Source organism: Corythoichthys intestinalis, chromosome 7 (assembly GCF_030265065.1).
Source record: "Corythoichthys intestinalis isolate RoL2023-P3 chromosome 7, ASM3026506v1, whole genome shotgun sequence".
In the NCBI taxonomy this organism is placed as follows: domain Eukaryota; kingdom Metazoa; phylum Chordata; class Actinopteri; order Syngnathiformes; family Syngnathidae; genus Corythoichthys; species Corythoichthys intestinalis.
Window position 1 is genome coordinate 24,491,013 of NC_080401.1, and position 17,462 is coordinate 24,508,474.

Below are 17,462 nucleotides of genomic sequence, written 5' to 3' on the forward strand. Positions count from 1 at the left end.
AAGGTTCTTTTGGTGGTATGCAGTGTTGACTTTTCGCCAGACATGGCGGTTTTGGTTGTGACCAAACAGTTCAATTTTGCACCTACATCAGTTGATGAAAACTCTTTTTAATTTAGTCTCGACAACACAACTGTTAAAAAAACAAAAAAAAAAACTACTGAATTGATTGATTAGGAAATCAGGTTGAAATAATAGAAAATTCCAAAATGTTGAGGGGGTTCACAAACTTTTGAGCAGCACTGTATATATACATATATATATATATAATTATAACAGTTTGAGCCATTGATATTTCAACATGTAGACCAGGGGTGCCCAATCCCGGTCTTCGAGAGCCCCTATCCAGCTTGTTTTCGATGTCTCCCTCCTCTAACACACCTGAATCAACTAATCAGGATCGTTATCAGGCTGCTGCAGAGCTTGCTGATGAGCTGATCATTTGATTCAGGTGTGTTTAGGGATGGGAATTGATAGGATTTTTACGATTCCGATTCCATTATCGATATTGCTTAATGATTCGATTCTTTATCGATTCTCTTATCGATTCTAATTTGGGGGAAAAGAACAAACTTTTTGATTGGCATCGAGTTTTTTTAATCAGAAGTCACAACCTTACAAACTCACAACGAGATCAAAAGAGGCCCAAAGCCTCAATGTTAACTGTGGCAATAAGTGGCAAATACACAAGAATGTGTAACATTTTACTGAAACATTTATCTAATAGAAATAAAAAATATTGGTATATATTGGCAGATAGGTTTTTGTTCTGCCTTTGGCAATATGTGTTAAAGCAGGGGTCCCCAAACTTTTTCCTGTGAGGGCCACATAACTTTTCCCTTCTCTGATGAGTTTGTAACAGAAAAAGTGTGACGATTGCAGAAGTACATAAATGTAAAAAATTATTGTTTTTCAGAAAGCCACAATCAAATAACCCTTTCTGGATTCTTTATAATAATAATAATAATTAATAATAAAAACACTATAAATTAAATAGATAATAACCAAATAAACCTCTCTGAATTCTTCAAGGAAAAGGCCAGAAAATAAATAACATGATTGAGAAAAAAAAAAAAAATTCAAAATGGCCGGACCAAATGTGGAGGCGGGCCGTATTTGGGCCGCAGGCCGCAGTTTGGGTTAACTTGTATTATTTTACCATTACATTGAATTGCATGCCTTTTAGTTTTTGTGGCGCTTACACGCTCAAGTGGGGGCGCCCTTGTGCTTCCTCACGCATGAACGCGCTCACGTGAAGAAGAGCGCGCATACACCCAAAGAAGAAATGCCGCATCCAAGTGAGTGAGCGACTTTGTGAGAGAGGGAAACACTTCTACGAGCCTACGTTCTTTGTTAATGTTAATATCTACAGAGGCAACGCCTGTATGTATCATCTTTTGTGTTGTTGTTGTTGTGTTTCCACTCGCGATCGGACACTTAAATCCAGTTGTGTAGTGGTTTGAACGATGTGCTAATGCTAGCGAACAAATGCTAATCATACTGTTATTAGCAGCTAATCATCGCTGTTTTACGTTGATGCAAACCTGTTTGTTATTGGGGACGAAATTGATTTGTTTCATTTCTATTCTTAGTTTCACTCTTCAAGTGATGGTTGAATAAAGTCAGCAAATTATACCAACGTCTTCTGCATCGTCATTTGGGAGTTTAGCTAGCTGTATAGCCGGGACTTTTTTTTTTTTTTTTTTATAGCCAGGACTGAGCCTTAGCCTCTCTGTGAGGACAGCGCAGTCGTATTCCCTCCCGATGCAGTTATCTCCACCTTGCAATGACTGCAAGTCGCTTTGTTGTAATTTTTCCTCGTGAAGTGAAGACACACTTTCGAGCGTTTGAACCTACGTGCTGTCATTGTTATGTTTATGGCTGCAATGCACGTGCTTACCCGTCGTAACCTTTCATTTTCACACTCTTTCCTGGTGAAGTGTAGTCAAACTTTGGAGCGAGTGGTTCTTGGCGCCATGCTAGTTTGATGCGTCTGGACAACAACACATGTCACGACGCAATACGCGTCTTTAGGAATCGTTAAAGGGATCGTTAAGGCTTTTTCATTGTGATGTCGAGGCCTCGAAACACTCGGAACCGGTTCCGAATTGGAATCGGATTTCGATTCCCATCCCTAGGTGTGTTAAAGGAGGGAGAAACGGAAAACAAGCTGGATGGGGGTTCATGAGGACCGGGACTGGGCACCCCTGATGTAGACAGACACTATGTATTGTACTTTTTATCCATTTTAAAAATAACTATGGCAGCTTATAAAGTGTTTTTTTTTTTTTTTTTTTGGGTGGAGGCTTGAATACAGTTTAATTGCGACAGCTGATCTGAAAGATACAAGTGTTTTGACTTACAAGATTTCTCACAGAACAAATTAGACTTATATATCAAGGCACTGCTGTATGAGACACATCTGTAAAATAATGCAGTGCACTACGACACCAATGCAATAATAATAATACATTACACAGTGAGGAGCAGAAGTATTTGCACCCCTTGGACTTCTGCAAGTTCACGCACTTAGAAAATAGGTAGCGGTCTGAAATTTCAATCATAGATGCATTTCCACTTTTCCACATACATAGATGCATTTCCACAAATCCAGAACTCACATTGTATGATTTTTCAATAATTTATTTGTAATTTACTGGGGTTCATAAGTATTTGTACGCCTGAGAAAATCAGTGCTAATATTTAGTGCAGAAGCCGTTGTTTGCAATTACAGAGGTCAGACGCTTTCTGTAGTTCTTTACTAGCTTTTCACATATGGAAACCACATTTTTGGCCCATTCCTCCACACAAATCATCTCTAGATCTGTCAATAATTATGACACTCAAAGAGTTGTCAGTCTACCTTTAAAAAATTCCACCTTTTCCCCATGAGTAACCACCCACCCACCACCCATTTGAGCCCAATATTGTCACCTGTGCACCCCACAGTCAGTCATAATCCAAATTCTACCATGGACAAGACCAGAGAGCTTTCAAAAGACACCATAGAAAAAATTGTTGAACTCCACAAAGCTGGAAAAGGCTATGGAAGAATTGAAAAGCAGCTTGGTGAGAATAAATCAACAGTTGCAGCAATTGTTAGAAAATGGAAAAGGCTAAACATGACTGATAATCTACCTCGGACTGGGGCTCCATGTAAAATCTCTCCTCGTGGGGCATCACTCATGATGAGAAAAGTGAGGGCTCAGCCTAGAACTACACGGCAGGAGCTGGTCAATGACCTGAAGAGAGCTGATTGCACAGTTTCAAAGGCTACTGTCAGTAGAACACTACGGTGCAATGTTTTAAAATCATGCGTTGAAGCCAGTACATGTGAAGGCTCGTCTGAAGTCTTCCAGGGAACATCTGAATGATGCAAAAGGGTCATGGGAGACAGTCATGTGGTCTAATGAGATCAAAGTAGAACTTTTTGGTGCAAACCTTACTTGTCGTGTGTGAAGAATAAAGAAGAATGAGTACAATCCCAAGAACACCATCCCCACTGTGAAGCATGGTGGTGGAAATCTCATGCTTTGGGGCTGCTTTTCGGCAAAGGGGACAGAATGACTCTACTGTATAAAGCAGAGAATGAATGGTGAAATGTATTGTCAGATTTTGAGTCACCACCTCCTTCCCTCAGTCAGACACTTGAAGATGAGTCGTGGCTGGATCTTCCAACATGACAATGATCCGAAGCACACAACCAAGCTGACCAAGGAGTGGCTGCGTAAAAAGCATATCAAGGTTCTGGAGTGGCCGAGCCAGTCTCCAGACTTCAATCCAGTAGAAAATCTTGTATGGAGCTAAAACTTCATGTTTCTCAATGACAGCCCCGCAACCTGACAGACCTAAAGAAAATTTGCGTGGAGGAATGGGCCAAAATTACTGTTTCCACATGTGAAAACCTGGTGAAGAACTATAGAAAGCGTCTGACTTCTGTAATTGCGAACAAAGGCTTCTGCACTAAATATCAGCACTGATTTTCTCAGGGGTACAAATACTTATGAACCCCAGTAAATTACAAATAATTTATTATTATTATTTTTTTTAATCACACAATGTGATTTCTAGATTTTTTTTTACATTACGTCTCTATGAGTTGAATGCAAATGCATCTATGATTAAAATTTCAGACCTCTACCTATTTTCTAAGGGGTTGAACTTGCAAAATCACAAGGGGTGCAAGTACTTCTGCTCCTCACTTTATATATATTTTTAAACCTTTCATTATACAGTACAGTATATCATCTTTGAGAGTCTAAACTTTGAGTTTTTATCTGGACTGTCAGTAAATTGAATCATTATTCTGCACAGGGGAGGTGTGTGACCTAGTAGTTCGCGCTTCTGCCTAACGGTTCTGAGATTTGGGGTTCATTGCCGCACACATTCATGGATGTACCTTGCTTCTTGCCCAAAGTTAGCTGGAAAAGGCTCTGGTAAACCTGCCAACCAAATTAAGGACACATGCTATAAAAGATGGATGGTTTGTGCAGGTTTTCATAATATTGTGAATTTGTAATATCCCTCAGGGCATTTACATTTTCTGCTGGGCACTGCTACAGAGGGGAAATTTCCATAATCATATCATCAAAAACATTGCTCAACTCTCATGTTGCCCTATTGTCTTGGAGCGCAAATCCCTGTTGTTATACAGAAATGTGCTTCACTTTAATTAGTAGATCGGACATAATCCATCTCATTTAGACCAGGGCTGCTCCAGGGTCACACCTGATATTTCTTAAACTGAATATTAGGTTAAAATACTTAAGTACCGGTAACTATTTTGAATTAAATGTCATTTCTGGAGAAATTGTATGTGAATACTTTCATGATGATCAATGAACTCGTGTTCATTTTACTGTTGATTTTGGGGCAATTTCAGGTAACTTCAGGTTCATTTTGGGTCAATTCATGTTAATACTGGGACAATTCTGGGTCACTTCCCATTAATTTGGAGGCAATTCCAGATCACTTCCTTTTAATTTCGGGCCAATTCCAGAAACGGTCCCGTTCACTTTCTGTTAATTTTGGCGGCAATTACAGATGACTTTTTGTTGACTGAGGGGCAATTCCAGGTCACTTTTTGTTGATTCCCGATCACAACTGGGGACAATTTAGGGTTACTTGTTGATTTTTGGAAAGAAAGAAATGCATGTATGGAAATTTTATTCGGTAGGCCCTCCTAAAAATGCAAATCATTTCCATAATTACAATTAAATGACCAAGTATCTAATAAAAAATAAATATAAGTTAGTTACAGTAGGACTCTTGATAATGCAAATACTCTACTGTGGGCCTGAGTGAAGAACAAAGTGGGTCATATGGGGTCTCCTGGCCCTACTTATACACGTCCATCCTGCATTTTTTGTGCATGTGTGTGGCTCCTGTGCAGACCCACATGGTTGGGAAGGATTAGGAGGTTTGCTCTAATGTGGCCATCCTTTGAGAGGAGGGAGAAATATGCTTTGCCGGCGAAAAATCAGCATCAACCACGAAAGTGCAGTTTCAGCAGGGAGTTGGTGGCTTTCACGGAAGTTTGCTTGCTTCAAGAAACATGAGGGTAGCTTATATGGCACACATACACACACAAAGCAGGTTGGTAATGCTGACAGCAGGGAGGCACTGCTGCTGCTCCTGCTTCGAGGCTTCATGGTGGCCTTGCCACGTACCTCAGAGACTGGTTAGTTAGACATTTCAGTGGCGTATATGTGTGTGAGCTGTGTGTGCGTGTACCTGTGGGTGACTGATGGTGGGTCTTGGCTGCCGGCTGTTTGCGGCGGCTTGCTTGTTTCACACTCACTCTGACAGCAAACTGTGCTGCAGTGACAGGTAAGCACTTTCCCAGAGAACCTGTGTGTGGAGAGAAAAGTGTCATAGTGGCAGGAGCTAAATGTTGTCTTTTTTAATTGTGTTTTCACCAAGATTGTTGATTGTCAAGCATAGGCGAAATTTCACTTTTGGGCCGGGGGGGTGGCCAAAACATTCTAATAAGTTGAAAATTAGCGTTTTTTGTTTCCCATCATTCTTGAGGGGAATTCTAAATCAGGCTGCTTAGGACAGCTATACTTTTCGCCAAGATTGTCATCCATTGAATATGGTACGGTACGCCCAATGTAGTTACCCCAGTTAAAAATTGTATCCCCTGGGCGGAGCCATATGGAGGTAGATTTGTGCCTTCATTATTTGATCCAAAAAATGTGTTTGAATGCAAAAATAAATGAGAAACTAAAAGAAAAAAATGCATTTATAAGCTATTTTTCTATTTTTTTTTTTGAAGTCCTTTTTTTTTTTTATTGAAGCAGCTTTTTTGATTGAAGTAATGTTTTGCGTTTGGGCCACATTTCGGCTAGGACATTTTTGTCTTTATTATTCAATCAAAAAATAAGTTGCTTCAAACAAAAAATATATATTTTCAAACGAAAAACTCACTTCAATCAAAAAAAAAAAAAAAAAAAAAAAAATTCAATCATAGAAAAAAAGTTTTTGAATGCGAAAAAATATTTGAGACTCAAATATTTGCATTTCAACACTTCATTTTTAAATAAAAAAAGTTTGCTTTGATTTTAACAATCCTTTTTGTGTTTGGGCCAAATTATGGGTAGAACATTTGTGTCTAAATCATTCAATCCCCCCAAAAGTTGCGTCAGTCAAAAAAAAATATTTTCAAACAAAGAAAAAAAATCATTTGAAAAATAAAATTGCCCTCTCCTAATTTTTTAAAAATTATATTCAAAGCAAATGACCATCTAAGGTGCTAGTCACATGATCTGTTCGAGAAATAATTTTGACCCATTATAAAAATATCTTTTTCTGTTCATTTCATTCAATTTTTTTTTGTTTGCTTTATTGCTTTACAACTTTTATATACTAGGATATAGAGGAAAGTCAATTAGATGCAATGACACTTTTCGACCTTAAACTCCGCTTATCTTACCAAGTGCAATATAAGCGGTTATGATAGTTGCAGCTGCCACACTGAGTGTTACAGGCATTACACCGACACCAGCGTATCGGTATGTTATGTTGGAAATTATTGTTCTCCTGATTGCCGATGGTTAAGCAAAATCTGTGATGCAGATGGATTGGATCTCGGCTAGGGTATCCAACCGTCCCTTGAAAAATTGAATCATCCTTTATTCACAAACAAAAGTATGTTAGGGTAACCATATTTAGATTTCCCAAAAAAGAGGACACTCAGCCCGGCCTCGAGATACTTAAATTATACTTGAAGTTCACTCAAAAAGGCTGTATCACTTTCATATATTTCAAGTATGCCTTTTACGTATGGGTAGAAAATCCTGTTTTAAAACAATATCCATATAATCAAACACACAAATTCTAATTCCCAGAGGTTAATCAACAGGCTTTATTATTCCTAAAATAATAACGTAAAAAAACTGGAATTAAATAATGATTTAAAAGAAATAAAGCTCCTTCTGTATTAGCGAATCATCCTTGAACAAAGTAATAACGGTCTTTTCAATTCTTACTGTACACTAGAGCTGTCCCGTCTAGTCGACGTTGTCAACGTCATCGGTGACGTAAATGCATCAACGGGCACAACATACCATCGACGGGTAATGACGGGTTGAAAAAAAACATTACATACGGATAAAGTTTACAATGGCGGACGCTCGCCATACAAGCGGTGAAAGCAGCATAAAGCCAAATAAGTGGACCAGAATGGCCAGAGCCTGGAATTATTTCAAGGAAAATATGGAGGGTGCCACTGTGTGTCTCTTTGCAAAGCTGAGCTTGCATACCACAATAGCACATCGGCTATGAACGAACACTTGAAGCGCCGTCACGCAGGTGTAATTTTGGAAGACGAGAAGAAACAACAAGCTAGCAGATTGTAAGTCCATACAACTTTCTAATGATTTTTTAAAAAAATTGAAGTTGCTAGGGCTGCAGCTATCGGTTATTTTAGTAGTCGATTAATTGATGAAGTAGTTAGTTCGAATAATCGAGTAATCGGATAAGGAACATGAAAAATTTAAAATACCTGAGCTCAGCCGCAAACAGTATAAAAAAAAGTATATAAATGAGGAACTATGTACAACAAAAGAACAATTGGCTAATTTCAATAGCAAAAGTCCACTAGCTTAAATGCGATTAAATGCTAACATTTTTTTTTTTTTTTTTACAATGCTCTTAACAAATGGTTCAGACACATATTCCCACAAAAAACAGCTAAATATACCTATAAACTAAATTACATATGCATTAAAAAAACATTAGCTCAAACAAACGCTAATGTTGGTCTTAACAGGGAGCAGCTGGATTCACCCATGTGAAATGAAGCAGACAAGAGGGCAGTGTATACACCCAAATCAATAAAACTAAATGCAAACGTTTTCAAAATAAACCATTACCGCGCCACTTTAATGAAACGAATACTCGAAGCAGCAAAATTTAATTTGAATTTTTTTTTCTAATTGATTACTCGAGTTTATCGATTAATCGTTGCAGCACTAGAAGTTGCCGTTATGTGCGTCGTATCAACATGCATCATTTTTTCCCCCACGTACTTCACGTTTTTAATCTACTCTGCTGCTGCTCTGTAGATCATGTCTGTGCACGGCATGTAGATTGTATTTATTACGCTCATGGAAGCTCCCACTTGCGGAAACCCCCCCCAAAAATATAGTATATATACATAATATAATAAAAATATACAGTATATGGAAACACAGCACTGGCCTGTTTACTATAATCCAGGACTAATGTTAGTTACTTATATTATAAAGTATTATTGTGTATATACATATAGTAGTATACTATGAAATTAATACTGTATATTTAATTTTTGTTACTATGACTATGTGTGCCAGTGATTCAAAATAATTGTGGTAATATTTCAGTATGCCCTCTGCTTTATCTATTTTCAGGTTCAAGCAAACACAATTTGAACAGTTTTTCCCTCCCCCAAAAATCACCAGAAAGAGCATCTGAACTCACACAAAGTATTCTGAAATTGATTGTCTGGGACATGAGGCCGATTGCAATTCATTTTAACATTTAGAACAATATAGACATACCACAAAAAGAGTAGGAGTTGTTTTGACTCCTGTTAAAAAGGTGAAGTCAAAGTGTTTCCGTTTACATTTTTTTTTTTTTGCACTAGTTAATGCCTCATTGTTTGTTATTTATTATTGATATTTATGTTTATTATTTATACGTTAACAACGAATTTAAGTGTTCCAAAATGTTTTTTGTGAATTAATAAGCTTCAACAAAAATTTCATCATTAAATAAAAAAAATATATATATATATATTAGCCCTTAAAGACCTGCAACATGAAGCAATTATCAGAGAATCCCAAATTTTTTTTTTAAAAAGGACCTTTTTTTCTCCAAATAAAAAAGAAATGTCAAAATGAATACGTGTAATAAGCGCTCTAATATCTATAACCCTAGCTAAATCCTGTTTTTTTTTCTCATGGAACCTGCAGATACATGTGTTCACTTGCATCCATCATTTTTTTTTTCTAAAAGGAAATTTCAAAATTCTGAATTACTCTCCAAATCATGAAATTTTAGGTGTATCAAATGTGATACATTTGGCAATAAGGGTTATGTTAGTCGACTAATTGTAAAAATAGTCGGCTGATCGGGAGAAAATTAGTCGTTTGGGACAGCTCTACAAAACTTTTTGCGCTTCAAAAAAAGTGACATTTCAAAAAGCAAAAATAATTACAAATAAAAATGTTACCCCCCCCCCCCCCCCCCCAAAAAAAAAAAAAAAAATAGGGGAGGGCAATTTTATTCTTCAAATGATTTATTTCTTTGATGGAAAATATATATTTTTTTGATTGAAGCAACAATTTTTTGGAATTGAATGATTTAGACACAAATGTCCTTCCTACCCATAATATGGCCCAAACACAAAAAGGATTGCTTCATTCAAAGAAAAAAATTTAAATGAAAATCAAGTGTTCAAATGCAAATTTTTGAGTCTGAAATATTTTTTAGCATTCAAAAACTTTTTTTCTATGACTAAAAATTTTCTGTTTTTTATTGAATCGATTTTTCTTTTGATAATTTATATATTTTTTTCTTGAAGCAACTTATTTTTTGATTGAATAATAAAGACACAAATGTCCTAGCCAAAATGTGGCCCAAATGCAAAACAACATTACTTCAATCAAAAAAGTTGTCTCAATTAAAAAAAAAAAAAAAAAAAAAGTTTTCAAATGCATCTTTTTAAGTTTCAAATTTAATTTTGCAATCACATTTTTTTTTTTTGATCGAAGTGACTTTTTTAAAAAAAAATTGAAAATATATCTTTTGATTGAAGCAAACTTTTTTTGATTAAATAATGAAGACACAAATTTACCTCCATACAACCCCTGGTGTTGGTGAGGGAGGAAAAGATTTATTTATTATTTATTTTTTCTTAAAAATAAATCAATGAATAAAAACATATTGAAACAATAGCATATTTAACTTTGAGAATTAAATATATATGTTGAAAAAGTTTTGTTGTTGTTGTTGTTGTTAATAACATGGTCACCTGTTGACAGAGGAGGCGTTAACATGGCGCAAAAATGAATTGGCAATTTTTTTTCTTCACAAAAACAGCGAAATTTTCTAAAATTTAATTTTAGGTCAAAAATTAGGATGATTATGATAGTTTATAACAGAGCCCAAAAGTTACTGTAGCTACAGATTTAGACAGTGGAGAACTTCAAATAGTTTGCACTGTAGCTAGAATATTGTTTGTTGTTAATGTTGAGCTCCCGCCATGCAGAGTGCTGTTGGATGTTTGTGTGCAATTTATTTGAGTGTTGTAAAAAGTGGGCGTTAAACCGATGGTTATTAGACCTTTTAGTTTTCAAATGTGTTTATGTGTCATTGCACCGTTTAGCTGCGAGGATTTAAATTTTAATACATAGGCGCTTTTATTTCTAATACAAAACCTCCAACCCAGTGGTTCTCAACCTGGGTTCGATCGAATTGGATTCTGTGAGTAAGTCATTTTCAAAATTGTTCGGGTTCGGCGAAGGTATACGCAGGGTCCTTTTTTTGTACGCTGATTAAATCCAGGCAAAGTGGCTTTTTAGACCAGGTTTTGGACTAGTGTGCTCCCAATTTACATGCTTAATCCATTTCTTTTGACTGCTAGTTCTCGATCTGATGGGTGGAGGAACTGGTTTGCTCAGTGGAAAGTTGAATGACATTTGGTAAGAGGGAATACCACAGAGCACAGGTGTCAAACCGATTCCAGAAAGGGCCAAGTGGGTGCTGGATTTTGTTCTAACCGATAACGCACAGAGAGTTTAACCAATGAACTTCCTGCTGAAACAAGCAGCACCTGACAAAGTTTAACTGATTACACATGTAAAAGATCTAATTGGTGAAAAGGTGTCCTCTTCATTGGTTGGAAAGCAAACCTGCACCCACTTGGCCCTTTCTGGAATCGGTTTGACACCTGTGACACAGAGCAATGGGCAGTGTGGTCTCAAATTTTGACCTGTTTATAAAACATGCTGTCAAAATAAGAAGAATTTTGAACGAGAATTTGCTAGATTTTTAGCTTGCTGGCTTCAATATATTGGTTTTGAATTAAAAAAAAAAAAAAAAAAAAAAGTTATCCAGTTCCGAAGGGTTCGGTGAATCAACATGTAAAACTTTTGAGGTTAAAAACCACTGCTCCAACACACACTGTAGGTGAAATAGAACGCTGTCTTTGTAGTAGCCTAGTAGTAGTACATCAACTATCAGGCATGCTAGTGTACTGCCATTGTGCACGTCTTGTATGGAAAAAAAGCGCGAGCATTACAACTTTGGACTGAAACGGCTGTTTTGGGACGGGAAAAACAAAAGATCCTCAGCACCTCCTGCTGTGAGTGACTTCCAGTGTTCCTGTATATTTATATAATTGACTGAACATCTCACTCTGCCTCATGTAACTCTATTATGCATATGATCATAATCAGACATTTAAAAAAAAATCTTCACAGCCGTGATTATGCCGAAATGTCCTCCAATTCTAAGAATGATCCTTTGTACTTTGTTACTTGCCACCACTGTGCTGCGGGCCCGGCAAAGCTGTTTGTATGTTGTTCCTAAAAGGAACAAAGGATTGCTTCAGAATTCCTAAGCTCTTAAAACGGCGCCCTATATGTGACACAGCTTTTCCCTCTAAACGAGGCGCATGTGAGCTGTTTTGCACCTCACATCTGAGGGTGTTTTTAGAGTGAACACCGATGGCTTCATCAGGCAGCTTCTTATGTGTGATCTTCCACAGACGGCGCGCGGTCCACATGGCTCTCAGGTGGCCACCGTGCTGGCGCCGTGTCTGTTCGGCCTGGCGCTGGCTTTGGCCTGCGCCAAACTGAGAGGGAGGCGGCGGACGGGGGCAGTATTGAGTCTCAGGCGACTCGAGGTTTTCGCGGATCGCCGCCCGCCCGCTGAGGCGGGGGACACATCCATCAGCACTTTGGCCACACGCGCGGAACGCCTGGTGTAGCCGCGCGGGGGGGAGTCGCCGTGAAATTTTGCTAGCGTGTGTGAGTGGGGCCAGACGACGACTCTCGGCATAGTGAAGGAGCACGTACTGAAAAGATGCTAACTGGTTCACCTCTCATTTGTAGTTGACCTCTGAAGGCGTGACACCTCACCTTCTGCTGGCCATCAGTCTGGTTTCTGTCGTCCTCCTGCTGGTTCTCATCTTGACCTCGGCTGGACTGGCGCTTGCGCTGAACCGCCGAGCCACTCGTGGCACCTACAGCCCCAGCCGGCAGGAGAAAGACGGCTCTCGGGTGGAGATGTGGAGCATCAGCCAGCCTCTGCCTATGGAGAGGCTCATCTGAGTGGAAATCATCCAGCGTCACATAGGAACCTGCTACATGCTGGAACGAGGCCTACACATTTGCATATGCGTGTGCTGCAAAACTGTAAAGGCAACATCATTCATTCATCTTGCTTGAAATCGCTGCACCTGGCGGATTGGGCATCCTTCATCTGAAATAGATTTGTGCTCACAGTAGATAGTTTGTTGGCCTAATCTATATTTGCAATGTACACGCACTACATTGTACATATCGATTAAGCACTGAATGGTTCGACTTAAAGTCATCTCGAGGAAAAGAAGAAGACATCATTTGAAATTTTCTGTATTGTGTTTAAACAGGACTGTTGTCGAGCACCATAAGCTTTTACTAGACTGCTTGTGTAAAACTGTGGCAACGCATCCTAAGATATTGTTGACCTTTGGTGGTGAAAATGCTGTATGTAATCTTTATGTGGTCGTGCGTTTAAAAATACAAAACATTTTTTGGAAGATGTATTTAACGCTGCAGCATCATAATAGGAGGAATCTGTGTTTGAATTTAGAGAAGCATTTGGATGTAGTTTAAACATATGCTAACTTCATTCAAATGTGTCCAGAGGTGGGTAGTACTGTAACACGTTACATCTACTTGAGTAACTTTTTGCCCCCCAAAATTTTCTTTTTACTTGAGTAGATTTTTGAAGAAGAAACACTATTCTTCGGCTTGGTTCATACCGCAGCTATTAATGCACGGGTCCAATTTTTTCATGTTTTTCCGAAGTGAGTGAGGCATTAACTTGCGGGAAAGGTTGCAGAGAAGTGGCCCATTTCAAATCCATCTGGGTCACTCTCGTATGTGGTTTAAATCCAATCTGGGCCACATTTTTCCAGATTGTGGTGGCGGTCTGAACTGTCAAGTCTCACAAATTGGAAGTCATGCAGCAATTACGTCAACAAGAGCAACAAAAAGGCAGTCTGAACGAGCACGCCAAAAAAACAGATATGTGAAAAAAATCGGAATTGTGCATTAAGACCTGCAGTATTAACCTAGCTTTACTCCGTAACGTTGGGCTACACTAGAGTCATTAGAGTAATTTTTCCTCCTTATTCTACATATTGACTTTATTTTTGCCAGAGATGCCGACAGTAGCGCTACCTGTTTCAACAATGTTTTTTTTTTTTTCCACTAGAGGGCACTCATGCTCTTTGGACGGGTAATGGGTCATAGTGTTCTTGTCTAAATTTAATGATTTTTGTGTCATATTTTTGGCATAATATGGTCATGTAATTGGCTCAGGAGGGATCCACAACCATCGGGCAGGGGACCGGTATCAGTCCGTGGCGCATTTGCTACCGGGCCGCAGAGAAATAAATAATTTGTTAACGACCGCAATCTAGCCGTGCCTCTTGAGTAGAGATTCGCAAATGTTGCCCTCTAGTGGTTGGACGCCATTACTGGAGTGTTTGCACACCTATAGACCCCAATCACGTGACGTCACAACTCCGCCCCCCTGACTGGTGCCGCCATTTTGTCCGTCAGCTCATCGTGTTTACATATTACCGCTACGTACATTCCTCCTATTACTGCGTGTTTTTCTGCGTGTCTAAGGAATCACCGCCTAGTAAACGAACCCAAAAACCTTCCTGACAATCGTTAACATTCATTAATCAAAATGGTGAAGGCATGTGTGGCGGTTGGTTGCAGTAACAGAGAAGATAAACGGTCATTTTGGTAGTTGCTGTGTGCCCATTGTTAAAAGGGCAAATCTCTAAAGCAGCACGATTTGTTTATCTCAGTCCATGATGCGTTTGTGTCGACAGCCGTTAGACAGCGGCGAAAACATCAATATGATGCCAGCACGATCGCAGACATCACCAGACGGAGACTACGAAGCTCGTCGCTACGCAAGAAGGTGAGCGCAACAGCAGGTGTTGTGCCGAAAAATAGCCGTCCTGCGTGAAATGTCCCCCCTGACGGGAGCGCCCACACGGAAACTACCGTACTTTCTTGTACCGTGAATATGTATTATTTTACTCGGCTTGAACTAATAAATGTCATCCCTGTGTGATTGTCATTGGGATATGGTCGTGAAAACCTGTAGACTAATACATTTCTGTTCAAAGATGGTTATGTGGCCCAGTCCACGATTTGTTACTAAAATACAGTACTAATATTTTGTGTAATTTAATTATTTAAAACTGATCTTACAGGCGTAAATCCATTACTGTAATGCGTCCATGAAAACATTTGATGTTTTCACGTCAATAAAGCGTTATAAATAAGCGCTCCCGTCAGGGGGGACATTTCACGCGGGGCAGCTATTTTTCGGCACACACCGGCCCGTTGTCGATCAAGTTTCATTTTACAATCGTGACAACGGTGACGCTCTGCTGACCAAATGTCGGTTTATATTTGGGCCGGTGCCGATTTTGGGTACCCGACTCCTCATCGTGACATAAACTGGAGTATGATTGGAAATTTTGTGATCTCAGGACGCACTCTGACGCACGGGACGGGACCGGACGGGAGGAAACATCGGTTCGGGCATCAAATATGGATCTGGCGATTTTCCAAATAACGGCTTTTATGCAACTCATCCAATGAGTTTACAGCGTCTGAAAGCACTGGGGCTTCCATAATTTGCAAGTGAATCCACCTTTAGAAACTACGATCATTGACAATACGGACACACAATGACGGACAATATGGCGGCACAATACTGCGATCACGTGATTGTGTGACATTGGTGATTGGGGTCTATAGCAGCCCAGCGTCAATTATGTAAACAGTAACATTAGCTGCTGTTGGATGTGTGCTCCGGTTGGCGACTTATTTGGACAGCTTTTTTACGGCGAAAAGGCCACCTGCTCAGCCAGAAGAGGAGCCGACAACCAAGTCCATTCTTCATAATTTATGGCTAAAAGCTTACAAACGAGGCAATAAAAGCGAATGCACTGAGAGCATCATATCTCTTGGCAAACCGTATTGCTAAAGCCAAGAAACCTTTCATGATTGGGGAAGAACTCATAATGCCTGCGAACAAGGAAATTTTCCGTCAAGTTTTAGTAGAGGCCGCTGTTAAAAAAGTTTGATTTAGCGTATGGTGAGTTACATTTTCCCTGCACTTAATGTTCGTTTTTAGCCCCGTAGTATTATTTTATGACTGTAATTTTCTGCCACACATTGCCGGTTTGTGAAAAAAGGCCCATATCACACCGGTCTGTTGCAAAAAGGTTGGGGACCACCGGGCTATGGTAAAGTATAATAATAACAGGTAATAAAGATGAAGTTGTGCTGAGAAAAAAATATAATTATTTAAAACAAAAAAAATTAAGACATTGCAAGCAGTTACTTACAATGTTACTCGTTATTTGAGTATTCTTTTCACTGAATACAATTGTACTTGAGTAAAATTTTGGATGACTACTTTTACTTGAGTAATATTTAGAAGTAATGCTACTCTTGAGTAAAAAGTTTTGGCTACTCTACCCACCTCTGAATGTGTCTGAAATGTGGTGCCACATCTGTATGTATATATGTAATGTTTTGTCATTTTGTGCCTTTCTTCGGTAACTACATACGTACGGTGTATCAATATAACATCCGGTAGTACAATTTTTAATTTATTTCATAAATGTCTAATTTGCTGTAGTTTCCTTTCATGTCTGTCTCAATAAAATACTTGTCGTGAACATTTGGTCGCATTAGCAACATTTCTGTATGAAAAGCAAACCATTTGAGCTCCATACAAAAACAACACCGTAAAATAAAAAATGAAGCTACTATGTCTTATAACAGTACCCTTTTTTCTGAATTGGTTACATAACAGTATCAAATTCAGATTATGATTTCCAATGATTTAAAAGGTTAAAAATGTGTCTCTCTATATATCTATATCTATATATATATGCATAAAAACAGTATTCTGTCAAAATAGACCATAGGTAACACAACATAAGTAACACAAGTAACAAGTGGACATTGCACTGTGCTGTCATTTTAATCTGTTTGAGCGGGGCATGTGCGTTAATTGCATCAAATATTTTAACGTGATTAATTAAAAAAAATAAAATAAATAACCGCCCGTAAACGCGATAATTCTGACAGCCCTAATAAAAATATTTTTACTGATAAGGCTTCTTAACACGCAGCGTACTAGGCTTGTTAATGTTTTCGCATTGTCAATTTTAAAAGAAACAGTAAGTTAACATGTACCTGTTACTGTACGATGCCATCCAAGTTGGAGTGTCTCGCCAAATGAAACGGTCCTCCTTTCAGTTTCAACGAAGACATGATGCCGCATGAGCAGCTTTGAGCACACACCTAATATTTTTGGGTAGATATTATCAAGTGTAAGTACTGAGTACAATTGGGTAAAGAAACTTAATTTTAACCAATTTAATACAGTTGACTTGCTTACCTTACTTTTAGTATAATTTATACAATTTCTATGGATCAGAATTACTATCCCCAAAATTGTTTTTTATAGTGTGATGGTAATGAGGTCAAAGGCCACAGAGTTTAGAAATGTAATTTTGCGCTAACTTGAAGAGGGGGCATGGAGGCAAAGGTAGAGTGCCCACTCTACCAAATATGGTGATGCTTTTGAATTTCTGCTCTCTCGGTGAGCTCCTCTACTCCCATGTGTGTTGTCATTTGCTTAAATACCCTACACAAGAGTGAGTT

The 17,462-nt window shown here is 38.6% G+C and overlaps 1 protein-coding gene across 2 annotated transcripts in view; it reads left to right on the forward strand.

Moving 5' to 3' along the window:
* Positions 1 to 14,654, forward strand: part of crb1 (crumbs cell polarity complex component 1) — a 48,015-nt gene extending 33,361 nt beyond the window's left edge. For both annotated transcript variants that reach the window (XM_057841243.1, XM_057841242.1), the window contains one exon: positions 12,597 to 14,654. In XM_057841243.1, the coding sequence (XP_057697226.1) occupies positions 12,597 to 12,815 (219 nt within the window). In that variant the 3' untranslated portion in view covers positions 12,816 to 14,654. The remainder of the gene's footprint in view (positions 1 to 12,596) is intronic.
* The last annotated feature ends 2,808 nt before the right edge of the window (positions 14,655 to 17,462 follow it).